This window comes from Pavona decussata, unplaced genomic scaffold (assembly GCF_977016875.1).
Source record: "Pavona decussata unplaced genomic scaffold, jaPavDecu1.1 SCAFFOLD_134, whole genome shotgun sequence".
NCBI lineage: Eukaryota > Metazoa > Cnidaria > Anthozoa > Scleractinia > Agariciidae > Pavona > Pavona decussata.
The window spans coordinates 1,365,001-1,392,418 of NW_028145547.1; the positions used below are offsets into that span (position 1 = coordinate 1,365,001).

The 27,418-nt window shown below is 38.1% G+C and overlaps 3 protein-coding genes across 4 annotated transcripts; 1 reads left to right on the top strand and 2 right to left on the bottom strand.

The window, feature by feature from the left end:
- Positions 1-1,507: 1,507 nt before the first annotated feature.
- LOC146467626 (ras-related and estrogen-regulated growth inhibitor-like) lies at positions 1,508-13,227 on the top strand. The gene is made up of 5 exons (XM_085125419.1): positions 1,508-1,720; positions 3,155-3,211; positions 4,661-4,734; positions 10,767-10,956; positions 11,347-13,227. The coding sequence occupies exons 1-5, from the start codon at positions 1,654-1,656 to the stop codon at positions 11,613-11,615; spliced, it is 657 nt and encodes a 218-aa protein (XP_084981545.1). The 5' UTR covers positions 1,508-1,653; the 3' UTR covers positions 11,616-13,227.
- On the bottom strand, positions 3,253-8,838 carry LOC146467627 (kelch-like protein 12). The gene is made up of 3 exons (XM_085125418.1): positions 7,342-8,838; positions 6,564-6,692; positions 3,253-5,953 (listed from the first exon to the last, which is right to left on the bottom strand). The coding sequence occupies exons 1-3, from the start codon at positions 8,385-8,387 to the stop codon at positions 5,380-5,382; spliced, it is 1,749 nt and encodes a 582-aa protein (XP_084981544.1). The 5' UTR covers positions 8,388-8,838; the 3' UTR covers positions 3,253-5,379.
- A 2,173-nt stretch (positions 13,228-15,400) lies between the features above and the next one.
- Positions 15,401-27,141, bottom strand: LOC146467628 (uncharacterized). Of its 2 annotated transcripts, XR_014867633.1 has the most exons (7): positions 26,438-27,141; positions 25,147-25,233; positions 22,190-22,209; positions 21,555-21,582; positions 19,874-19,978; positions 17,266-19,229; positions 15,401-16,863 (listed from the first exon to the last, which is right to left on the bottom strand). XR_014867633.1 is itself a non-coding variant. In XM_085125261.1 (6 exons), exons 1-6 carry the CDS (start codon positions 26,888-26,890, stop codon positions 19,128-19,130), a joined length of 795 nt encoding a protein of 264 aa, XP_084981387.1. In that variant the 5' UTR covers positions 26,891-27,141; the 3' UTR covers positions 15,401-19,127. The 2 variants fall into 2 exon arrangements, 1 of the variants encoding a protein (XP_084981387.1); XM_085125261.1 differs by having other exon boundaries at positions 15,401-19,229.
- Positions 27,142-27,418: the final 277 nt, after the last annotated feature.

Here is a 27,418-nt window from a genome sequence, read left to right on the forward strand (position 1 = left end):
CAGATCCATATTCGCAAAAAGTGTTAATTAAAACTTTTACAACAGATTTACCTGGCCTTAAAAACGGTTAAATAAGTTTAACCCTTTCACTCCCATGGGAAATGTCGTATTTTTGTAAAACGGCAACTGTGAACCCTTACACCAACAATAATACACAAATTAAAAGGTTTTATCTGGGGCATTGTATAAATCATTCCAGCTAAGACAAAGGAAGTAACAGAAGAGAATGAAAAGTGTTTCAAACGAGAAAATATAAACCTTAAAATACATCTCACTTCTCGTTTACACTGGGTATACCCCTAAACTATAGCTTAATTTGCAGATCTCAGCACATAGTTTCTTGTCAAATGGTGACTTGGTCTTAAAAGTGTAAGAGGAAAAAGTTGCAAAAAATGGAGGGGTGGTTAATCATGTCTTATGTAGGAGAGGGGTAAGATTTCATGCTTTCATTGTGCAGATCTCTCCAAGATCTGTTTGGTGTCCAAATTTGATGCAAATTGACCCAATATTGAGCACGTAATGACTTCTTGTGCCATATGGGCTATTGTTTTTTTTAGTATTTATAGACTGTAACTTATACAAACATATTTTGACTTGATAATGACGTTTAGCTAACGTCGAAACGTCGTCGTTTATTAGCAATTTTTTAATCTTAAAATGATTTTATCGCAATTTTTTATAGTTAAAATAAGTTTTAAAAAATAATTCAAAGCAATCATGAAAGATTCTTCGTAAAATAATCGAAAGTTCGTGCTCTTAATACTTTAAACATTGTGTAGCAAAAAAATCACGGGAATGTTCGCGCTGTCTCACTGTCAATTGAGGTCGAATTTGAATTGGAATGGTGATTCCAGATGTAGTAACTTATCGTATTCATTTTATTTATTTGTTCTTTTAACACAAATTGAAACAAATACATTTTTTATAAATGTAAGCCAAGGGAAGCTTCTCAGAATTTTTTTCCCTAGCCTTTACTAACTTCTTGGCCAGTTCTCGGGTTCGGCTTTTTTATCTATTAACATGGGCCCGCAAATTAATTTCGTTTTTTTTTTAGACAGTAACGTTAACTTATCAAAGGGATGTTACGCCAAATGTTCAAATGACTTCAGGAGAAACGTGGCGTAGGTAGCGAATTGGAAAATGCTCAAGTGATTCTGTGAGTTTTTTGCCCCAAAGCCGGGTTGTCGCATTTTGTCTTTTTCTCACAAAATGGCTATAATTAAGTAATTAGCCAATGATTAGAGCATTCCTCCAAAAGCCGACTAAAATTGTAAACCTACTTACTCAAACTAAAACAAGAGTCTTACAACCACGAAGGGAATGCAAAGTAAGTATTTCAATCGCACTTTACTACAAAGGAATTAGTCGACCTTTAAAATGTTTTCATTAAAAGCTATTAAGACATTCCACATTGTCGCATGCCCCCTACAATCACATTGCCCTAACACAAAAGTATTGACAAAGATACATTGTTTGTGAAAATAAAATAGCCAAAAATGCTTTCAATGCATAGCTGGCGGGCATGAGTCGTGCTGTGTGTTTAGAAATGAATGCAAGTGAAACCATCAGAAGCCGGCAGCTATTACTCTGGCAGAGAACGCCAAATAGTCAATGGAGATAGTTTCGATCCCCTGAGATGACATAGCTTTGCCAATGAATTCTCTTGTGCCCGCTGAAGCAAGATTCCTGGTTCTTGGGAGTAAAGCTGTCGGAAAATCTGGTGAGAGAATTGTTATCTTGTCATATCACATCTGAGATTTTCATTAGTGTTTGAGATAACAGAAATTAGTTCTAGTATAATCGACGTGATCATTCATCCTCGCTCAATTCGTTCTGATTGCCGAAGTGCTGGAGCTGAGCTAAAGCGTATATCATCGTAAGAAGGAGTTACGTTATCAGAAAGTAACGATCTGATTTAGTTTTCGAATTTACTATGTTAAGGTACTCTAAAACCGCAACAATGGTAATTGGGGTATTCGTGTTCAGCCTGCAAGCGAAGTGATACAAATTTTCAAAATCATCGAGATTTGCATGTCGTATAATTTAGTAAAACGTACTGATTTATTTTGCTCTCAATGCGGAGCAGCAAAATCAACCGACAGTCGTTTGAACTCCTACAGCAAAGTTGATCTACAAGCAACTCATTTTTTTTCTAGCCACGTAAATTTCACCTTGCTTATGAGAATTGAATTGTTCAATTGTGGGTATTAGTAACAAAAACTCCATCGATCGGCATCGATTGTAGACCACACAATGTGTTTAGTGCTTTACGTGAATTCGTTTTGTGTATTTTTTAACTAGTGTTTAATAAAGGGAAATTGTGGGGCTGTATTGATTTTCCTAAAATATGTACTGTATTCATGTTCAAACCCTGTATTCAAATTTCAAATATAATAGCTAAGTAACCTTTGTCTGAGAATACATCCGAATGAACCATTTTTTATTTAATCGCTTGTGTCTAAAAATTCAAATAAGGTTGAACTTGACCAAACTTCTTCCGCACTGAAGGAAATTAACCACTTCCGCTCAGGAAGTTATTCATTATTTCAATTAACTTTGTATAAGACCCCAAGGCAATAAATTACCAAACTCACCTATGGTTGACCTCTAGAGAAAATAAATTACAGAAGCAAATGTTTATGGTATTTTCATCCATGGTCTTGTGGAACTGACAAAGTCAAATTACAAGATTATAGCTACCCATACTACCTTTCGGTTTTGTTTAGTAAGCTTGAGCATTAAAATCCGACAACATTAATTGAAATAGCTCTACCTGAACACAAATTAACAAGATTTCTGAAAGAATTGTTGTTTTTTTTTTTTGTTTTGTTTTGTTTTTTTGCATCAGCTTGTGGGGTATTTTCTTTGGAAGTCTTCTTGTCCTCCGTTTTACAAACTTCGCAACTGTGACTCCTATAATTTTTTATGCGCCTCAAGAACTGTCAAAGTATTTTTTTTGTGCAATGTAGACGTGTAAACGAAACACTAGATTGCATTTGTAGCTGAAATCAATTGAAATTGAATTTAACAAAGATTACAGCCAGTTATAATCTGATTCGTCTTAAACAGAGCACTGTATTCCTTTCAGCCTTGAGAGTTAATAGTTGATCGTTAATTGAAGTTGTTGACTTCCCTTTACTTGTTGTTGTTTTAGCATTAACAGTTCGCTTCCTGACAAAGAGATTCATTGGCGAGTATCAGTCGCTAATGCGTAAGTATATTAATATCTTACCATACGTAACACTGCAATCATGAATGCCTTTATGTGTAATATTTTATGCCCTCGTTCCTCCTTTAAGACCCAACCAGTGACCAACAAATCATTTCTTCTTACAATATCAATGTCATTGCTTACTTCGAGCATTTAGGTCATAAGAGTAAAGAAAATGATATGCAAAAAAATGTCTTGATTTTTAAACGAATTCTCCTTAGTGGTACAATACGAAATTTATGGAGATCGGCGAGGAGAGTAAACATGAGGATACTGAGGTTTAAAGAGGGGGGCGGGGAGGTTCACATTTGGACCACGAGGCTGGATTTCTACCAGAGAATACGTGTGAGGCGTAGCTCGACAGAAATGAGAACTCATTATTATTTTATTTCTTAAGTAGATTTTGAAATTCTGACCACCAGTCTGTATTAAAGCGTCTAGAAGAAGAACAACCCTCTACCGAATATCGAAGTTGATAATAAGACTGTTTGGAAACCCACCTCGTCCCTTCCCCTCCCCTGCCTTTCTGCTTTTATTGAGGTTGACATTAATACGTATCCTACCGTCCAACAAGGGCGAAAGGGCTAATCAGTGTGCGAGAAATTTAACAGCTATTGCCAAAACTGGTTGCATTAAAGAACACTCAGCCTTCTTACACTTATCAGTCAGTTCTAAATTAAATTCTTAATTGCTATGTATATCTAATGCTTCCAATTGTACACTTTGTAATGCCTAAACAAATGATTCTTAGCAGTCGTGACTACCATCTTCAGAAATCGATGCTTCATCAACCTTATCTTCATCCGGTCGTTCCGTCTCGAGAGTTTTCAAGTACACCACGAAAACAAATTGAGTTAATTCTAAAAGATGTTAGGGCCACAAGATATAAGAGCCGGTAGAATGTCTAACGCGGCTTTTTAGCTGGATTAACTAACTACTCGATATTTCATGAATACGTGAAAAATATTTCACGACATGAAAACATGACTCGCTCGATCAAACAATGTAAATATTAGCGTTCAAAAATACTCGGTCCGGCAGAACCGTCAAAACTTCATCTCACGGTAATTTATAATATCCAGGATATTTATTATCTCTGGCATTTAAAGTTTACAATTAACACATTAATCAACCCTGTTTCATAATGATAGTTTTGTTCGGGTTGTCATGGCAACGTTACATTTGATTGACTTCCACGGTTGTTTCTTTCTCATCGTTCTTTCCAACAAGGAAAACAATTTAAATATCAAAAGACTGTTTTATTATTCTTTTTTGCAGATCGAACAGTTGTTTTGCTAAACAAACAAGAGCTTATCAGACAAAAACATTTAAGACACCCTTTGTACAAACTTTAATTTCACACGTACGATTTCTACGCCTACTTTAAATTGTCGAAATTTTTTCGTCTTTTCGCTAACGGTGAGTATGTTTTGATTTTCTTTATGTCAGAACTAACTTATAATCACACAATCAAGCTAGATGACGAAGCTCTGACGTTTGACATTCGTGACGCCGTTGAAAAGGTAATAAAGCTCGTATTTACTCAGTTATGGGTTCGTTATTAGCTGCTGAATTTATGTGTGAATAACTTTGCCAAGTTAATGTTTCTAATTTTGTTTACATTTGGAATGTAAATCTTTGTACATCATATCGGGGTGTCCTTCACAAATTTAGAGGAAATGAAAGTGGATTTCCGCGATGAAATATTTCCAAGAATCCTATTTTTATTATAGCCTGTTTATGTTATACTCAAGCCATCGCAACATATTAAAGGTCATTAAAATACGCCCCGTTCTCTCCTTAGCTTAGGTCAAACAGCTGGCCAGCGAGTTTTCTAAAAAAAAAAAACAATTTGTATCGTCTATACAAGCTAGCAAACTTTCTCTATGTTGGACGCTTTCGTGAGCCTTATTTCTGCCTAGTATACTGATTTTCTACTTCTTTTCTACTTGATTGGCTTTTAATAATAATAATAATAATAATAATAATAATAATAATAATAATAATAATTTTAAAGCTCTAGGGCGCTTTACAATAAAAGATTTAAAGGCTAAAAAGACTTTTCAGCCACTTTAGCCTGCTGTTCTAGGCTGGCAGATGGCTGTTCATTACACAAGAGTTGTTTTCCCTGAAACGATAGATGGATGACGTACTGCCCAACCAAACGATTAAGTGATCTTTGACAAAGAATTTAGAAACTCTTTAGAAAGCGAAACAGAGGAGCACTGAATTCCACCCATGCAGTTGGGCACTGCTCCCACGACTTTCCACACATCCAGTTCCTTGTCATAAAACTCGATCTTGTCGGTTCTTTCTCGAGAATTTTTCTTTCCCCCGAGGACGTAGACCTTGTTCCCCACATACGCTATACCAGCTAATGCTCTTGATATGCACAAACTAGCTATGTATGTCCAGCTATTATCCTTGCTGTTAAACGCCTCACACGAGCTATGCGATGAATACAAATCATCTTGGGTTCCTCCCACCACATAAAGGGTGCCTCCAACAGCTACTCCGCATGCGTAAGCGCGCTGGACTTGCATGGGGGCAGTCTGTTGCCACGTGTTCGTCCTGGGGTCGTATCTTTCAACTGTGTTCAGGTACTTGAAGGGATCGTTGGCGTTATCGTTTTCTGTTTTACCGCCGATAGCGTACAGGTATTTGTCGGACACAACACACGGTCCACCTCTGTTAGTTGCCATGGGAGCAACCGCTTCCCAGACATTCGAGGACGGGTAGTACCTGCCCAGATTAAGATAACATTTAAATTATCGCCTAATCTTGAAATGTACTGAACTACGTTTATTCATAGTCCACTGCACATTTTACCGCTATACATCTTGAAAGCTTTTCAATGCAGGTTTTATAATAATAAGCCATTTCCGAAGTTACTTTGAGCCTCATTATGAAAGCGAGGCTTTGTGTATAGTTTTCATTATGAAAATAGGTTTTTTTCAATCATAAACGAACAAAACTAATTTTCATTTGAAAAGCTTTGCCTCCCTGCCTTTCCTTCCCTTAGCTCTTAACGTTTTTGTCCCATTTGACTGTAACCTGCCAGCGTGCATAATTTTAAGTTTTCTTTTTCTTTTCTAAGACGAGTTACTCGAGTCCTTTTGTTTTATCTTGAACAAATGCGGAATGCTTTACCCAGCAAAAGAAAAATAGTGTGTTTTCAGTGGTTCAACCCGAGGCAGCTTTCTTGAAAAAATGAGCCACATGTTGAGCAGCATGTAGACGTCCTTAAACACGAAAAACTTGGATGTAATTATTTTCCACATGCGATTTCGCTTCCTCCTTTCTGTAATGGAACATCCATTTACCTGTTTAAAACGCCTTTACTTACTCTTACCTAAGTACGGTGTTCAGCGGTCTGCCTCTGTGCCAACCACCTACTGCATATAAAGAGCCATTGAGCTCAGCCACACCAAGAGCAGATATTTCCTTAGCCATTGGCGCTACTCCAGCCCACGTGTTTGTTCTGTAAAAGCAGAGTAACGAAGGATCTGGCATAATTTCACCTTGTGAGGCCTAATTTTAAAAGTTTGTTTCTTTAGCAATTCAGATTCAATCCGTGCCAATTAAATAAAACAGATTTAATCCGTGCTAAAGTCTTGCTAAGCTTCCTTTATTTAGGTGACTTGAACTCCTTTTGAACTCGCTTTCATTTTTTCTTTCCTTAATAATGGCGTCATGAGGTCGCCGAAAACGTCGGGACTCTATATCGTTAGTTTTTACTTGTTTGTGTAATTCATAAAACATTTGGTTTTTGTCGCTGGCTTTTTCACCACAAACCGCCCCTCCCCCACCCATCCTGAAAGATAGATTCTTTGCTATTAAAATTTCCTGAAAGAAACACCACGCTTATCCTTTCTTTGATCAGAATATTACTGGTTCTCGCTAGATGTACTAGCGGTGTGGACTGCCGGCCGACAGCAACCACAATTTACTTCTTCACTTTTGGAGCTAAATTTTCGTTAATGATGATGATGGTAATTATGTTGTCTCGTGCTCATGAATAAAGTTAAATTACTTAAACTCATTTTTGCTGTGCACATTTATATGTATAAATTCATCAACTCCACTGGCATGCACAATAAGACGGAACTGTAAGTAACTAGACACCCTACCTGTAGTCGTATCTCTCCATACTTGACAAATGGCCATTCAGCGACACGCCGCCCACCGTATAAATGAACCCTTCGCACGCCACAGCGCCGTGGCTAAAGCGCGGGATCAGCATAGGCGCCAAATTGAACCATTGGTTGACAGCCGGTACGTAACACTGAGTAGACGAACGTAGCTCATCCCCAGGCCCCCATATGGTGATAATCGCATCAACATTCGAGTCCAAACACCTTCGAAGCCTGCAAATGTCATTTAGTGGCTGACCCTGTGTTCCAAACAGGGCATATGACTTCATAGCTTCATAAAGAAGTTTGGTGCAGTCCAGATTGTCAGTTACTAATTCTTCAGTTTCAACGTATTCTGCGAGATAATACTTCGACATGCACCCCAGTCGAACCTTCGAAAGCAGGCGAGCGAAATCCCCTTTTCTGTCTTCCACGTCATGTTTGACCCACGAAATGACCGCCTCGTAAACCTGTTCCTCGGTTTCCACTATGACGTCATCTAGGCAAATAAGCTTCTCTATCTCAGAGGAGCTTAGATGGAGGAATTCCTCAGACTTTGAAACGGCCACGAAATTATCAAGAATAAAGCATTCCGACTTATCAATGAGTCCCTCACAGTCAAACTTCTCCGAAAACGCTCTTACAGATAAGCAGTTAGAAGGACTAAGGGTTTCCTCCAAGTAATGGCTCCCTTTATCCTTTAAGCTTTCTATTAACAGGTAATCGCCAGCGAAGACCAGTTCTTTTACATTTTCTTCGGTTATTTCAACTTCGCCAGTATAGATATAATTGAGCAAGTCGTTCATGACGAACGATTTGAATCCTTCAAGATTCACTTTAGTCTGTTGTTTTTCTCTCATGTCAGACGTAAACAAACCGAGAAAATACGCACTGCTTGCCGCCAGAATATTTTTGTGGGCTGGAAATTCTTGTCCCTCCACTACAAGAGTCGTATCGCACAATATTCCCTGTCGGCGAAATTCATCCATTCTTCTGTACAGATTTCCTTGATAGCTTTCTCCGGCAGAATCTTTCAGAACCATTATCTCATAAAATCAGTTTTATCTTTGTTCTTAGAGTAAGCGTGTGCTTGCGTCCTCCAAGTCGTTTCAAATAAACCCTGGCAGCATTTAATCTAATAACCGCAAACTCGTTTGTAGTCTTCGTCGTTTAAAATGCTCCAGTGAAAATCCAGCAAACGAAGTAAACGATTATTTTGTTCCGGGGCGCGTTTCAATCAAGTCTTGTCTAGAAAACCATTTCAAAACATGTTCATCTTCCGAGTGACACGTTGCAGGTGTTAGTCCCTTATATGGAAATAAGCTCTTGATTTCAGCTGGCTTACCAGTAAACGAAAAAGACGGTATAAAATCCAAGCTTAAAAACCATGTGGGAATGACAAAACAAAAAATGTTTCATTAAAAATGAAAACAACTCGCGATTTGACCTTAGTCACGATATGAAAGTGAAACAATGGAAAAGAACTGAACCACGGAGAATTGTGTATTTTACCATATGCAAATAAAAGGGAATTTTAAATGTGAATAACATTGTGATCACGTTTAACTTTTTAGCTTATTTTCCCCCTAAAAATGACAGAATGTCATAACTGGCGTAACAACAATTTAAACACTGTAGTGTTTCTCTACATTTTGGCAACGTTCATTTTCTAAAATGAATTGAGTGCTGTATTTTTTCATTAAGGCGATCGATGGTGATATTGAAAACTATTTTAAGGCAGCTAACATGACGTGTTTTCCCAAAAAAGATTCTGGCGCGCGTTTCTCAAAATTCCCGATAAACTATTTCGCATGCACAATATTCAATTCATTACCAGAAATTTGATTTTAAATGTTTTTTATCAGTTTTGAGAGCGAAAACGTCGAAAACTTTATAAGATTAGGGAACACATTGGGATAGTTGAACAAAAAGCTACCACCAATTAATGGGAAACGGGTTTGAAAAATACTTCTCGGGAGTTTTGAGGGGTCCATTTCTGAAAAGTCCCGAACAAAACAACAAGCTAACCGAATGAATCAAATGCTGAGGGGATGAATAAGAGTTGACTCGCAGCATGATTTGTAAACCTTGTGAGCACCTTGTCGATATTTGTTTCTTTCCGATGGCAAACAAAGCCATTTGGGGGAGCGGGGGTGTGTGTGTGTGTGTGTGGGGGGGGGGGGGGGGAGGGATGGCCTAGCGATCAGCTGAATTAACGATGGAAATAATTATTTAACTTGAAAAAAAAAATAGGTGTCATCACCAGGTTTAATAAGTCCCCTTCTAGACTATCTTGGTTTCAAAATAACCGTTTAACGTCCTTCACCAATAACAATACCTTTCTCCGTTTATATTACTTCAGGAAATATCCAAATTTCCTCAAGTTTACGAATTGTTCTGTTCTCCGTTCCAGGGGGTCGTTTTTAGAAAGCCCAAATTCTAAGGAAACTTTTTCATGTTGACAATGCACCGGAGCAATGATCAATATTCACTAATTTTAAAACCTAATTAAACTATAAAGTTTTTAACATTTCATGAGACAAATTGGAATACCCATCACTAAACATAATCTGATGAAAAACGATTTAGAGAAACATTTCAACAAGAAAATTAACGATAGTAAAACAGCATGACGTTTCGACGACTTCATATCGTCATTGTCAAATGAGTAAAATGGAAATAACGGAAAGGCATAGTTATAGGTATTGAAAGTGAGAAAATAAATTAGCATGAAAGCATTCAGGTAAAGAGTTTTGCGCGAATGGAATCCGCTTGCGTGTTCAGTTTCGGTCTTTTGTTCTTGATCCACAGCATTTCGTAGACCAAACATTCAAATTTGTCACGGCATTTCTTTATGACTTTAAACATAATCACCATCGATTAAAATACCTGTTAATTTGACTGAAATACTTATCATATTCGTGGTAAGTGATCAGGACAGTTTTCTGCGGGCATTTTTTTGCTGGGCATCAAGAATACGACATAAGGAGAAGTCGGCTGTTCATCATGATTGTTTTTCCTTTAAGGCTGGCTTTCCGTAAGACATAAACAAAAGCGTCAACATGAGCTCGAACACCTGCGACATAAGCATAAGCATAAGCTCAAGAACAAACACGTTCGTTCTTCTTCTCCTTATGCTTATGTCACATTTTCACTATGGGTGGGGAGGGGGGGGCGACATAAGCACGAACACAAGGCAGTCAGCCGTTTCGTCCGCCATCTTGATTGACATCGAGAGGAGCCGTGGTATCGACAATTTCGTCAAGAAATGGTTTCGATTCTGGGCATGCTTCTGTCCTTATGCTTGTATAGCAAATGTAGCAAGTGTTGCTTATGCCGTATGCTTATGTCCTAGTGAAAACCAGCCTTTGAGCAAGTATCTAATGAGATCTAAAATACTAATTTGGTGTATCCGATTTTAGGGGGACACTTCTCAAGTCGACAAAGATATCAAATGGGCTGATGCGTTTCTCGTCGTTTACTCAATCACGGATAAAAACAGCTTCAATAACGCCATACAGCTAGTGGAGACAATATATGATGGCAAGGGTACAGATGAATTGCACGTTGCTTTAGTTGGGAACAAAAAAGACTTGGAGCACTTCAGGAAAGGTAACAATCCACGAAGTCCTCCTAAGTTAAGATGTATCCTAAGGCAGTTTTTCTTAACAATAGACTATTGCTGGACTAACATTTGCAATTGCCACCATAATCACGCACGACCTTGCTCCCGTCTGGCCTCGTAACTCAATCGGTAGAGCAACGGACGATCAAATCCGGAGTTCGTGGGTTCGATTCCCGCCGAAGTCGAAGATTTTTTCTTTGCCTCGTGTGGTTCCCCATTTCCGGATACTGGGGCTTTAAACACTCAGAGGAAATTGATGGGTTTCACTTTAGAACTTAAACATGCAGTCACTGTGCTGAGTTAATTCTCTGATCCATCGTTAGAGTGTATCGTTGAGGAAATAAACTGATGCTATTCTACTTTTGTTTTATTTTTAGTGACCACAAAAGAAGGTCAGTCAGCGGCCGAGCAGCTTGGTTGCATGTCCTTCGAAGTTTCTGCTGCAGAAAATTACAACAATGTCCAGGAAGCTTTGAACGTTTTCTTTCGAAAAGTTTCGCTTAACAAGAAATACATGAGACAGGAGAAGGAAAAACGAAAGAATGCCAACCCACAGATAGAGAAAAAGAAACAGAAATTTGGGAATTCCCTGTTTAATTGGAAAAACGAGAAAAAGAGGAGCCCAAGACGGACAGAATCACTATAACTTCATCGTGGAGTGAACTGTGATTTACAACTGCAAAATAAACGTTAAACTGCGTAGCATAATACTCTAAGCGCTGTAAAAATATCCATCTATTCCTTCCTGTGATCAGACATCTTTCTTAGAGTAAATTGTTCCAGCCACCAGCCACTCATCCCGAGTGAAGGATCAAGAGGGGGTGCGAGCAGATTGGAAACACGTTACGTGCACCGACTATCCCCTCCTTTCCTTCGTAGCTTTGCTACAGCTCCCCATATTCTTGGGCTTGGAACAGAATTCTCCATCTGACTCTTATTCTCCAATCGCAATACAGTGCTTCTTTGATTGACAAGATCAGTCAAGTCAGTCCTCAGCGTGACTTAATGTGTTGCCAAGCAACTTCTTCGACGGAAACTACGGGCTGATTCTTGGCTTGTCTGGCATTTAACACTGATAATTGTAAATTGTTTGCACGATATATAGCGTCCTAAAATAAGCCTTACATTCACGCGCCTTACAATTAAACGACCCTCAGGGTCTTTCTGACAACCGTCTTTCCAAAAATATGTATACTCCAGCTTTATTTAAGTACCGTGTCGGTGGTGTATTAAGTTGTTAAATTTATAATAACAAGAGTACTACCATTAGATTTAAAGATTGTCAGAAAAAGTTGTTTAGTTGATTATTTCCAATACTGGTTACCAATATAATTATCGATTGGGAAGGAAAATTTTGCACTCGAAGGACTGCGACAAAATCAAAACCTCAGTATCTTATTTCATACACAGAGAGCTAGGGGCAGCTAGTGGGAGCGAAGAGAAAATCTAAACAACCAAAATGTTTCTTCATTTCTTCTCGACTGTTCTTCGCCGATTTTGTTACTATTTTTCACGCCCGTATGCCTTTTCTTGCCGCCACTTTCTGTCTCTGGATCTCCGAGGATGTATTTATCAGATCGAGTCTGTTTTAAAAGTCTGTCTAAGTTGACGTCGGTCAATGAAGCCCAACATGTGAGAACGGAGCCTCTGGGAACATCTTGCCCCAGGGCACTCACTTCCAACTTCGTTCCCAGCATGCCTCTTGCATCCTGGAAATGAGGATGGTTCAGTTTTTTCACTGAGGCATAGTCTGACGTCAAAGCTTAAGGGTAAAACATGAACCACAATGACGCATTTCCCTCAAACTATAATTCTTAATCTTTAAAGTTTTCAACCCTTTTTGGTTAACTCATTAGGACAAGCACGTGTCGTTTGAATGTAAGATAAACCTAGTCACGATGAAGCGCAACCAAACATATTCACCATTTTCTGGCTGAGTCGTATAAAAAAGGAATGCAGTAGTGCATATTCTAAATAATTTCCCAGTAATATAAGGGGAGAAGAACCAAAATTAAGACTATTTAAGGCGTTTCCAAGCCAGATAAAAGCTGAGTAAGGCAGCTATAAATACTTGGAAGCACTTAAGATCGTCTTATGGAGATTAACTACTTCCGTTTATGAATCAAGCGGATGATTCGGCATTTTCTCCTTGACCCATTAACCTTTTCTTTTTCCTCCCAAAGAAAAAATCACTTGTATCCATATACAAAGATGTTTGTGGTTAAATGAAAAATAGATTATCATGAGGCAGCATTTCATTTGAATTGCGATGGTTGCTTGTCGGTTCCTTTCCTCGAAACAAACAAAAACGATGAAGAGTTGTTCACCGCGCATAAAGTAAATAAATACAAATTAAAACCAAAGTAATAAACAGCAACTGGCGAGGAAGCATATGAGGGAAACTATAAGACGGCTTGGATATCATAACGAAACTGAAGGCTTCTTGCCTAGCTTTCTTTGCTTTCATGAGGAATCAGCTGATTCAGTGTAAGGAAGATCTAAATAAATCCTACGAGCATATTTGTCATATTATGTAACTGTGATATTTCAAGTTCTTAGTATAAATTCCATGACTTTTTTTAGCCTGACTCAGAAAATTTTCGTTTTTCGAATTTCCGCGAGAGTCTCATATACAGGAACTCAGAGTACCCCCTCGTTTGTCAGTTCTCAAGTGAAATCCTTTCAACACCCCTGAGTCCACCCATGAAATAATTTAAATTTAATTTAGCCGACCTTCACTCTGTACTGTTACAATATGGATCCATGCAGATGTAGTTTTAATTCGGATGCATGTATATTTTGTACTTGTTCACAATTCTTCTCAGTCCGCCAGAAAAGTAAATCAAAGAACTTCTCTTGGATTATTAAAAACGAGGAATCATATAAAGAGAGATTTAGTATCGCGCTTACGGCAAACGTCAAACGTGAGATGCGCGTTTATGTTTTCTTTAAGAAATAAGTACATGGATAAGAATATACTGCAAAATAATTCTGACCTTTGATGCTGACTCAAAAACTGCTCAATTTTACTGAGAGCTGGAGACAGCGAGCGGCAAATATAGGATTACTAGGTCACGTGGTCATCTCCGCCGTTTGCCGTAGACGTAATCAGTTCTAAATCTCTTTATTGCTTTTTCTTGGGGCAAACGAAGAGATCAAGCGACAGCAAACTGTTAGCCTTGAGTCTGTCTTCTCGTGATTTCGTCGACCGTTTTAGTTAGAAATGGCAAAAGTTTGAGGAGGAGCTTCGACTCACACTGTGAATGTTCGAAGCTTCGAAACGAAAATGGAACGTACATACAGTATGCAAAGCCTATCTGTGCCGATTTTAGCATAGCGATTGTGGTGGTGATGTAAACGTTGCTGAAGGTAACCGTAAAGATCGGGACACAGTCGAACATTGCATGTTACATTGCGCACAACAAAGTTGCTTTTTGTGTCCAAGCCGGACACTAATGCTGATGCTTACTTCGGAAATGGTGGGCTCAATCTTAAGTCCAGCAATTTCTGGTGTGGAAATATTGAGCTGGAAATATTTTTTCCCTTTAAATTACCTATGAATGAAAGATTTGGAATAAAATTACCCCCTTCTCTGTAAGCACTCGGGGCAGGGGCGAATCCTGAAAGCTTCTGCAAAGCAAAGCGTTAGGCCCTTACACGTGGCGATTTGAAACGTTTATTTTTAGTGCAACGTTTCGTGAAAAAACGATGCGGTGCAACATGGGCGTGGCGCCAATTTCTGAAGCAATTTCATGGCGTCAGCACGAAAATAGGCGGATGCTGGCGTGTTTTTTTTTTTTTCTACTACAAACGCAAGCCGCACATGGATCAAAACATTGTTTCTTGCCTGCGTTTCAAGTGTTTGTTTGAACTCTTACGCTTAAGTCAAAAGTGAAAACCAGACTTTACAAAGCTGTTGGCAAGAGGCATGGTTTCCTGCGACTTTCAACTCAGAAAATGAAGAGAGCACTGCCGCAAGTTGTCAATGTTACACGCGACAACATATCGTAAAGTTGTAAATGGTTTGAACCCAGAAGTCATGTCATAAGTAAGTAAATTATGATCATCCGGGTGAGTGTAGTCCTGAGAAGGACTGTTTGAGGTGACTTTGACTGACGTTTCGAAGACGACTTCCACTCAGGTTGTCGAAACGTCAGTCAAAGTCACCTCAAACAGTGTCTTCTCAGGACTACACTCAAACGGATGATCATAATTTACTTACTTATGATATCGTAAAGTACAACTTATCTATGAATTTTCAGTTGCAAGACTAGATGTCTAGAGTAGTCCATGGCTGAATTAAGCGTTGCAAATTCCAGGAAAATTTTTGCCCTCTGTATAAGTAGCACCTTTTAATAATCGAAAGAAAAGGCTTTTCGTTTCTGACCGGGTGATAAGATCATTACCAGAAACATAAAGGGAACTCGGACATGTGGTCCAGTTTCTTTCGTTTAATCACTGTAATTGTATTTGCTAACATAATACAAAAATATAACATTAGAGAAACATGTTCAAATCTTTTGAGCTAACGCACTGCAACTGGACAAGAGAAGTGATCAAAACAGAACTTTTTAGTATGAAAATCCTCGTGCTATAAACCAAGGCAAACTAAACGCACCACATCCAAGGGGTGGGCGCAGCGATAAAGACGATTAACCGTCAAAAATTTGATTCTCCCACTCTATGCATATCCGATTTGCAAGTTTCGACCACTTTTCTCGGAAAGGTTAACTGCCAAGAAAAACAGAATTTTTGTAACGAGTTGCTGGACGGGTGGTGATGTCACGCAACACTAGAAGCACTGCGTTACCACCCACATAAGGAGAGCAAAAGGAAAGTAGCTAGTACCCAGGCTATTTATCTTCGTGCAATAGGTTTACACCACGAACCGGTCTTTTTTACAAAGTATTAAAACAGAAACTGTATACAAAACAATGCCAGCATCTCTTTTTTTTGTCTCTAAAAATGTCATTCAACTTTTCAATTCAAATCTCTGTCCGCATTCTTGAATTGATTTTGAAAAACCCTACTGCATCCAAAAACTCCACTTTCTACAAAGTTAAATTGCCAGCAATTTCTCGAGAGCCAGCAACATTTTCAGTAATATTTTTTGTCATACTTTGCGTATTATTTAGTTACGAATACACTGACAGATAACAAACAAGACACAAACATGGATACAAAACTGCTGGAAGCAGACTAGGCTACAGATCTGACAAAAAAAAACTTCTCTTTTCCTAAAACAAGTAAAATTCTACTTAAGTACCAAAAACAGTTTCAAAGAAAAATGAAGTGACTCCGAGCTTTTCATGGAAAATTCTACACAGTAAACACTAAGAAAAATGAAGCTTTTGTGGTTCTTTCTTTCTTTCCTTTTTTTTTACATAAACATCCCTCGTTTGAGAAACGAACGTTTTCTGGCTTTTTCAGTGTGACAAGGATTGTCTACAAGCATTTAAAATAAAATCCTTAAAAATAAAGGAATATAAACCCTTAACGCTAGTTTCCTGTCCTAGACATAGTTTCTTAACTAAAAGTGACAGCACAAGAAGATTGCAATACCCTTATTTACAGAGACTAAATAGATCTGTTATTAACTGATATTTTGTTGACTTCCTTTCCAAAAATAATTACTTTTACGTTGTTAATTCTGTGGAATTAGGTAGTGTAAGGCGTGCAATGATCGATTAAAGTGAAATGTTGTCACTGACAGGTCGTAATTTGTGAAGTTTGATCTCAGGAAATGTACTGGTAGGCAGCACAACCAAAGAAAGGCGCACTCAACTGGCCAGAACTCGGAATGAAGATAAGTGGAAACACTTACTTGAGCAACGTGTACTAAAATTAGGAACATTGCAACACCACAGAATACCAAATCACTAATCTCCCAAGGCCTAATAAGTCCACATGCGGTTAGATTTTGTTTGAGGTTCCATGGTGATCCAGCCTCCGTCAAAGATGCCCTTTTCGCTTGTCACGCAATCTTTCCTCCCCAAAAGAAAGATGGCGTCACGAGCCAAGAGAGCGTCTGCGAGAAAGGATAATGGCGATGCGGAGCACTTTCAATTTGTATGGTAAGAATTTTCTGCCAAATGGAACTGTACAATTTTCAAACGGTTTCCATTTGTGTGGAAAAACCCATTGTTCCATTGGGAGAATCAAAATGAACTTCTTCCACTGGCAATTTTGGGAAATAATCCATGCATTTCATCAAAGAACATGGTACGAGTGTGCTGAAGCAAATGGTACAGTGATATTCCAGTAATCCCCGTAAAAACGAGAAAATAGAACTACACCTGTACCTCTCTAGGTTTTTTTTCTTTTTTTCTTTTCTGAACATTGTCCAATGGAAAGGGCCATTCCAGTTGATTTCCCACCAGAACAAACCAGTTTCTTCATGCAAATGGAAGTGTTCCTAGTGTTTTTGGTTTTAGGGCATAGGGAACATCCAGAATACCACAATACACTGGAATATCACCCAGCTGCAGAATAGATTAACCCTTTCCAGCCAAACTTTTCTTGGTCCAATTTTCAAAAAGGGCAAAGAAAAACGCAATGCTCATGTGTGATATACCATTTAAAAGGTCTTGATGAGTGAATTTCTCATATCAAGATCATGGAAGGAAGTCAGGTCTTTAGTAGAAATGGTTTTAAAACGTCAAAACTAAAAACTACTGATCAGCACATGTGATGTGACAGGTCTACCCCCAAGCTGTACTTTAATTTGCCGCTTTTAATGCATAGAACCACCTGAGATATGTCAGAGTCAGTTAGAGCATTAAATTAAAAATGGAAAAATTGTAGGGGTGGTAAACCACATGATAGATACCGGGAGGTTCCATTTTTTTTTTTAATGCAAAGATCTTTCCAACACCAAATTGCCGACAAAATGTCACTGCAATTGACCAAATATTGACTAAGTTATGATTAAGGAAAGTGGGTCCTGGCGGCAGGAAAGGGTTAAGCTAGTTACACCTATTCAGTTCTCTTTAGTCTCATGTCCAGAGTTTTCTGGTGTTCCACGGTTCCTGATTTTAGTGCCTTTAGTGCATACCTACTTGAGCTGTAAGATCTCAAAACTCTTACCACAAAGCAAAATTAAAGACACATTCTGTATTCATGCAGCTCTAAATAACCTTTTGATTGATTGCCCTGTGTATACTAATTGCATAAGAAGCTACCGGTAGTTGAATGCACCTCCAGATGGGTAACTCAAATCAGTACCACTAGAGATCACTAATCTTGGACTTAGAACATACAGAAATCACATGCAAAAACCTTGTTCAACACCAACACAACCACTCCACAAGCAACATCATTCATACAAGCATTCAAAGGATACACTTGAAAACTGAATAAACAATACCTTGAGGGAGGAGACTGATGGAAAAACGAGAAGTGCAAAGAAGGGCAACAAGTATAAACAGTTGAAAAAGTCATGAACCTTTAGAATCTTAGGGCATATTTCACTGGGACATATTCCAGACATTCCAAAATCAGAATAACTTGAAATCGTACACACATCCAACTTCAAACATGTTGAAAGACATTTCTTGGTAATAATAATGGCATACTTCAATCTACTCTGTTTCAGAATATTCATAAAAATCTACGAAGAACACATTTCGCAAACTCAAGAAGTTCCAAGCTTAATATTGGGGTACAAAACTGATGTTCTCCCCATCAGCTTCTCCCTTCAACTTTATCTATCTTTTTCAAGTGTATCCACTGTGTCAACAAGGAATCCTCATACCGTAATATCTACACAGACCAGCATTACTGATATTAGTCTCACAGACTACAACACAGAGACAACACTAGCCTTTTGCTTGATGTCTTGTACCTTGCCTTCTGTCGTGACAGAAAGTTCTCCATCTAAGCCAAACTAAAGATTATTATGTACTTCATAAAAACAACAGCCTATAACTTTTAAAGCTATACAAACCACAGAACATAATCCACCAGGGCATTTGTTTGTGCCCCACTCTGCAGCTACTGATCACCAGACAAGACAGACAGGGATGTACTTTATTCCGAGCAGATTTCCCATCCCTTCTTGTGGCAAATGTGTTCTGGCAGAATGACTGTCCATTTGACTAAATCAGGTAACAAAAATAATTCTACTGCAGTCAAATAAATGAATGTACCAAATCAAGGACTACTTCATTGGTTTCATTGACGATATTTGACTTATAACACGTAATAGAGAGCTGTTTTCATCCTTCAGCCGTTGGTTGTCTACACGTAGTTGTTCCAGCTCCTACAAGAAGAGAGAGAACAAGAAATTACTTTCTATCCTCACATAAACCCGAAAACAATGCAAAATAGAAATGGCTTTAACTTCAGGCCATTGTTTCAGCAATTTTTGCTGACATTTACGGTGGTTAGTGTTCTTTCTTAGTGGTAAGCAGTTTGCGTCAGTGGGCATGTAGTGTCAGCTATTTCAGGGCAGTTACATGTATCAACCTTCAGTGAGCGCCATTCCAGTCAGTCAGCAGCTTTCGGTAGCTGGTTTTCAGGCCTAGAAACAGTCAGCAGTCTTTTCCTTGCCCACTTGCTTGTGCAGCATCGTGCATTATTATTTATAAGTTATTATTCACACGCTTCCACTAAAATTCCAGTTTCAGTGTAACAGGTGCACAGGTTCTTGGGGAGTGTCGGGGCTCATGGCTGGGTTATGTGCTGACTGGGTGGTGTATCATTGTGAGGATGAGGTTGTATTGCCCAAACGTTTTACTCAAATATTGTGACATGAGATACATGTATGTATTTTTTATCTTGTGAGGAAACAAAGTCTTTTTTATAAGACTTTTTATAAAGCACTAGCGACGAACCTTAAGGTTTTAAAATGTCGAGATTTTTAGTACAGCTGGGAAATTGCAAGCACCACAAAACATCCCTTACCTTGTTGACTTTCTCGAGTTCAGATTTGTAGTCTTCTATTTGGACTTCGTAATCATCTATTCTTTCAAGCAGCTGTTGTGTTTGGATGGTCTCACTATCTTTTTGCTGCAATAAATACATAAGTTAGGAGGTGTACATTGCTAAAACCCAGTTTAAAATGATACAGTTGTATTACTCTTACTTCACCTTTCAATAACATGCAGACTCTGAAATTCAAGATTAAACCAACCGCTTTTCACTGCTGTCAATCACTGGAGCAGACCTCTTAGAAAACAACAACATTTGACTCAACGGGGCCAAAAGTTCATGTTCGTGTACTGTGATTGGCAGATTTCGATCCACTTTGTCGGTTTCTGTATTTTTGCAGTCAGCCGGTTGTCGCCATAATTATGATTGACAGCAGTAAAACAAGCAAATCGTTAATTGGGTCGTGACGTTCAGAGTCCGTATGTTACTAAAAGAGCAGAAAGAGACCAAAAAGAAAAGTATCCAGCAACCAAAATATCATGACAAGCTTCTGTTATGTGACTCTCAGTAGTCACTCAACTCCTCAAGGCTAGATTACATTACATTGCACAGTTGACCGAAGGAAGTTCATCAATTTCCATTTAAAAAATTCATAGCGTTGGTCTAGGTTTCCTTTGAAATGACACAAAAGGTCAGCCTGTTGCAGAATAATGATTAACTCTACGCAGTTTCTCACAAGTAATCACGTGACCACAAATTCATTGACCACAACATTTCTGATGAATGAGCTCCAATTTGCAGTTTTCTGAAGAAACACAGTTTGCAATGTACTAGTTACATAATAACATCTAACAAAAGGACAATCCAAGAGCATGAGAGGATTGCAAATAAAAATTCATTTGTTTTAAGATGAGCATTAGAAATCTTTGGTTAAGTTGTAAATAAAGAAATTATTGTGATCATGTGCTTATCTTTATTCCATGACAAATGAAATGTTGGGCTGATTTTCAAGTCATTTCAATGGATGTCTGAACAATAATATGGTTTAATACATGTATAAACAGGGTTCTTGTTAAGATTTGTAAAAGGAGGTAATAAATTTGCCAAAGCAGGCGGGTTCCATCTTGTTAATGTCTCCCACAGACGAAATGTTGGAAGCACGATGGCCGCAGGAAGAATGGAAACCAAACAAGGCCGAGCTTGAAGTCAGCGTAGTTTATGATGAACAAAAATGCTCAAACCAAGAGTGATTTCTTTCAGAGGTGATGGATTTTCAATGTGATATTATCTGCTGAATGTTATTACATTATTTATGGAAAGGAAATTCCCAAAACAAGAATGAGGTTTTTCAAAATACAGTAGAATGAAGTTTGAAGGCAGCTTAAATAATTTCGGAAACGTTGTATTCGCAACCGCTGGTACAAGAACCCTGTGTAAACCTCTGGAAGAGGAGTGCTTTGGACTACTGTTTGATGTGGAACAAATTATAACACCTTTCATGACAATTGTTTTGCATGTTTCTCAAGAGCATGAATATCAAAAACATTTGGATTGTTGACTTTGGTCTACACAGAATGGAATGCAACCAACAAAACACAAAAGTTTAACTTTGTGTAAAGGTGGCAGTGTATGTGAATATTAATACTGTTGCAACGTCTGAACAAAATGGAAGAGAACTTCAAGACAAAGATGAAAAGAAAAAACGATAACTTACCACTTTCTGCTCTATTCTTTTGTTTGAACTAGGGAGGGAGGAAAAAACCCAAGATTAAAGGGGCAATAATGGATGCTTTACCAGAATCTTCTAATAATAACTTTTTACATAACCTTTATTTACTCTCAGTTAGTGTTTATAACACAAGTTGCCAGTGGGGCAAAGCATTTAAAGTATAAAACAAATAATTCAAATTGAACATAACATGATTGAAATACCCAACTGGCAGGAGGCACCAAAGCATGGCCGAGGAATCAAACTTGGGACTACCAAGAAACAACTCCAGCTAGCAGCCAGAATGGGGCTTCATACTAGGACTTCTGGTTTACAAAGATTCAAAGTGCCACTTCTAAAGGGACTACCATTATTTTGATAACTGCACTTTGGATATTTAACAAGAATTATGTATAATTTAATGAGAATGAACTTCTTTTTGTTTTCTTTCCTGCCATGCTCTTAATGGGCAGTATTGTGATAGTCTTACTGTCGCTTTTAACATACTGACAAGGTGAGTTTAGCATAATTTACATTTAGACCAATTTGAAAAAAAAAATTGAGTGAGCAGATGAAATCACCCTACTTATAAAGTAGCCTAAATAAGGCAACACAAAAACATACATCAAAAGTGGCCTTACCCTTTACTATTAGGAGTATCCTGCAACAAAGAACAAAACAAATTAATGGATCAATAAAATCATCAGTGCCTTCACCTTCCAGTGTACATACTGCTAAAAATGTACACCTACTTAACCCTTTCACCTGGACAAAATGGAAAAGGCCCATCCCTGGTCTCCAAATTTCATATATGGAAAACTAATTTATGCACATGAAAGCACATGCTTTGAAGTCAAATGGCTGCCATTTTTAGCAAAAAGGATTATGAAGAAAGGGCTAAAAAACGGACATGAAAACTTTGCGTGACAGTTTTTTCTGCCTTTTGAACACAAAATGGAAGCAAAGAATATTTTGAGATGCAAATTTTGAGGTAAGTTCTAAGTGTTGAAAGGAAAGATCTTTGGAGTTCTTCAAAAGATATCTGGCGAAGTCTTTGGCAGAGTTAAAACCGATAGTGTATATTCAAGGATACAACATTTACTTAAATGAGATAATTTTTATGGGTTTTCGCTTTGTTTCTCAATGGTCGGGAAAATGATGTGAATTTTGTCAACCAATCACAGAGTGTAGTAAGGCAAAACCAAAGCACATGCCAAATTACTTTTGACACTCAACTGAAAACTCCACTACAGACACTAATTCAATTCAATTCACTTCAATTCATTCAATCAAGTAAATAATACAAACATACACCAGCCAAATTTGGAAAGAGTCATTCAAGGCTGGTGTCCATAACAACAGGGGTTCATAGTTAATACAAAGGTATTTTTGTGCAGTTTAGGACTCGGTGCAGAAAAGGCAGATCTTAGCAAGGACTATTGAAATCCAAAAAGAAAACTGGAGGTAACCATCCATGTTTTCTTCCGAGAAAACTAGGCAATGACCATTCTAAAAGCTTCAAAATTCATGACAGTAACACTATCTTGAGCAATTTGTATTTTGCTTTGAGAATTTCAGACGTGCACAACTGGCAGAATTATTTGAGCCTTTTTTTTGCAAGTCTATTTTTCTGAAGAGAAAGTCTATGCTTTTGAATGTGAAATGTGGGAAATGATCAGAATTTGAGACAGAAAATTAAAAAGCTTACTGCAAAATCCAAGAGTAAAAGAATTGCAACACTGCACATATTTTACAGGAGATGTGACTTATGCACATTCAACTAAGACCACAATTCGTTGTTTTGAAATTGGATATAAGTTAACTCATATCACTTCACTAACAGCAACAAAACAACAGTTTTAAGTGTTGGGAGTTTTCACCCGTGCTCTCCTTTCTACTTTAAATGTCAGCTTTTCAAAGTGATAATGCTTAGGATTATCCCTTTAGTAAAGCTTACATTCATGGCATATATCCAAGTGCAGTGGAACCCCGATTTTACGATCTAACAATACTCCCGATTTAATAATCAACATTGTGTCTGGGCAAATGTTATTTATAAATCAGGAGTTCGTTTACATCAATATCTCGATTTAAAGATATGATTTTGCTGTCCCCTTGCCATATCGTAAAATTGAGGTTCCACTGTACATCCACAGTGCACATATATTGATTACTACTTAACCAAAAAGTAGACAGTTTCAATTTCTGTTAGCACTATCCTACAAAACAGGTTTGTTTGTGCAAAAGAAGAACAGATAATAAATCTCAAATCAATCAACTTGACTAAATTTTTCTGTTTCCCACATATATGAAATTGCCCAGACAACAAAATGGCATTTAGCCTACTATGATTCTCAAAAAATGCCTTTCCTTTTAAAGTAGTCATTTACTTATGAATGTGTAAGAAGCATGCCCCATTTTTATGAATGAATACTAGCTACTGTGACTGTTCATAAATACTTCTTCCATTGTTGATTCCCAAATAAGGAGATATACTATGAGAACATTCTAACAGGAAAGATACTAATCTGGCAAAGCTTCTAAAGGGTTCAAGTTGGCTGTAAAAGCAGTGATAGAAACAGACACGGTAAGGATTTATGTAAAGGACTTATAATTTGGAAGTTAAATAAAAGAAACTAGAAACTGCATACTGGAACAAAGTACACATTTAAGGTAATCACATGTTTCATTCATTGCAAAAAATATGCATGTAAAAGGTATTTGGTAACATTTTGAGTTTCAACCTTCAGAAACAAGACAACTCTGAAACAGGACATCCAGTAGGCAACAGAATTATTGTGAAAATAACAACACGAAGTGACAGAAGGGCTGAAAAAGGTTAGGTTTACCATTTTTGACAAAGCAACTCTTGCTCCTGTTTAAGGCCTTACAGTAGTTCAATTCCACAGCTTAGGGAAAGTTAAAGTTGGCCAACCAGTTTGTAAATGGGATTAACACAGCACACAGCCCCTAAAATGGGGCCTTCTGGGCAAGGGAGTGCTTGAAAAAGACCTCATTAGCAACAGATATGGTATGTGACAGTTTCCATAGAATATCCATTTAAATTCACATAAGAGACAGTTAAATAGACTTGTTTATCTTTTGTCATCTCTCTAATACTATCAAGTTTCTAGCAGATGCATTTCAACTTCTGCACAGCCATACTTTGTCTTGTATCATCATCAGGTTAAAAGCAAGCAACAGTTTGCGGTAAATATCTTTTTTAAAAATTAATATTTATTGAAAACAATTCTTTACAGTAAACACTATTAAAATCCTCTAAAATAAGGCTTTGTTGTCTGAAACAACTTGTGTGATGGCAAAAACTAAACCTGACAATAAATTTCAAGGGTGTTTAAATGAACTAATTTATTTAGATCCACAGAAAAGTTCACTGACTGCAAGTAATCCGTATAGTTGAAAAAAGTTTTGACCAGCGAATTGTGCCACTTCTGTCTAAGTTTCAAACTAACTTTTCAAAATAAACATGGCATGTGGGTGGAAAAGCCAAAAAACACACACAACAGTATGCAACGCTGACTGACACACTGCTCAAAAACAATAACAGATTTGTGCAACGTGGTTTCACTGAACGTACCTCAATTTGTCCTTCATCATCATTTGCTTGTTCGTTCTGCTGCGTGTTGGCCTTCACTTGCTTAGACGTACCATCGTCTTCTTCGCTCTAAAAACATAAAATCGTTATTTCTAAGACGAGTTTGCCATTAACAGCTGATAGAATGTACAAGATGGCTAGCTAGTATTATACTAGTTCTTTGTCACTTGGAAGGAACTTGTCTGAGATCAATATAAGCTTAATCTCATTGAGTAATAAATAATACAATGAGGAAGAAATCTCAGCGAACGTTCTGGTATTTCTGGAGGTGAGTTACAAATCAAACACGCGACAACAAAACTACAAAACGTTGTTAAAATAAGAACTAAAACCAAAAAATGCCCAACAAGATCAAATCGAGTGTTTACACTTGATCGAAGTGAAGGCATTGCCAGGCGTCAGCGCGACGAAATTACATTCAAGATTACTAATCGAAGACTAAACATTTAACAAAATGAAAATTCTTTCCGTTGTATGAGCTTAATAAAGATTCATCTAACTATTGAGAATAAATTAGATTAATATCACTCTTTCTTTAATTCGTGTGCGAGGCCCAAGGTTAAACATCCACGATTTGAGACATTTTTATAAAACCAGCTCATCTCTTAGAAGGAAAAAAAAAACGATTGACACTGGTAAGTAATTCCAAGCGATTTGTATCGTTACAAATATTAAATACCGAATGTGCGAGACAAAATTCATTCACCTCTGGTAGACTGGCCTTAAAAAGCAACAAGTACAAAAATTTAACACTTCTCTTCGTCTCATAACAATGGCAATTACAAGGGGCGACGGCGAAATTTGCCACCATCTACTACGCTGTCGTTTAACTTATTAATTTTCACTTTTCTTTAGAAAGCACTAGAGCTGGATTGATTTTAATTTATTGTTTAGATTTGCCAATGTCGAAACTGCAAATAGAATTGCATCGAAATTCATTCATGTCTACGTACAGAATGTCTTATTTTGGCCAGTCTACGCTGAACTTTCGGGACAATAATTTAGCGGCAGAGATTAAGCGAAACCCAACAGAATAAAACGCTCTGAACGCCAGATGATTTGACTCAAGGGTAGTAGTTTTATAACTACAGATTCTCGTATATTTTGATTAAAAGGCAAAACGCAAGGGTACATTGTCCGTTACGCCAAACGGAGCCATTCGCACCGATCGCTCAACCAGATGAACTTAGCTGTTCTTCTTGGTTACAATACCTCAACATACAATTAACCTGGATAACACGCATTACGTACAAATCATTTAAGGGTTACTCACATCCCCATCTGCACCGCCAGGCATAATAACAACCCCTGTCGACCGCCGTTTCTCCCTCAAATGTCTCTTGGCTTGTCTTTTATGCGCGCTGTTTTCGCTCTTTCTATCTTTCTTGAGACTTTTCTTCGGCGACGTTTCCTCCGGGGCCGCTGTGGCCCCTTCAACGGGCGCTTCGTCGTTGGCATTCGTTTCTCCGTCTTCTTTAGGTTTCCGTCTATCTCTCCGCTCACGTCTCGGAGGTTCTCTATCGGCACTGCTTGCGAGGTCATTTGCGACTCCACTGTCGTCCAAGCCAGGATTATTGCGTTCCTTCGCAGGGGACGGCGTTCCATCTACACCATCACCGTATCGATTTGCCCTCTCCCTATCCCTTTGCCGTCGCTCATTTCTATCTCGCTTGTATTTAGTCTTGTGAGTTTCTGCCGGATAACTTTCCTCAGAGACGTCCGCCATTACTATGACAAGGGAAGCCTTGCTAAGCGATAGCCCAACTTCCTGCGATGGTTTTATGGCGAAGAAACACCTTGTTTGTGCCCGTTATGTCATCAGGCACCGCAGAAATACCTCAATTTTGGGCTGCAAACTTTTCCGTTTCAGTTTGGCGAGTTTCTGTGGAGGAATTTAGGTTACAATGGGGTGAAAATTCTTGAAAACAACCCAAGCAAGCAGCCAGCGTGCATCAAAATTACCCAGAATTTTGTGATTGGGTACACTGCACATGCGCAGAACGACCGGAGCCCAAATTCCACCCGCAAGCTGCGATTGGCCGATCCTGAAGACAATATAGCTCGTATAAACCTAACCAACTGACACACCAAGCATGTAATTGGACACCGAGTTGAAAAAAAAAATCCACCAATGATCACATTTCAATCGGTCTATACGTCAATCAGCTTGCATAGTCTTGGAAATACTCGAGATGTTTTCCCATTCAAGGCATTGCACAACTGCACAGTAAAGTGAAATAAGCCAAACGGGGCG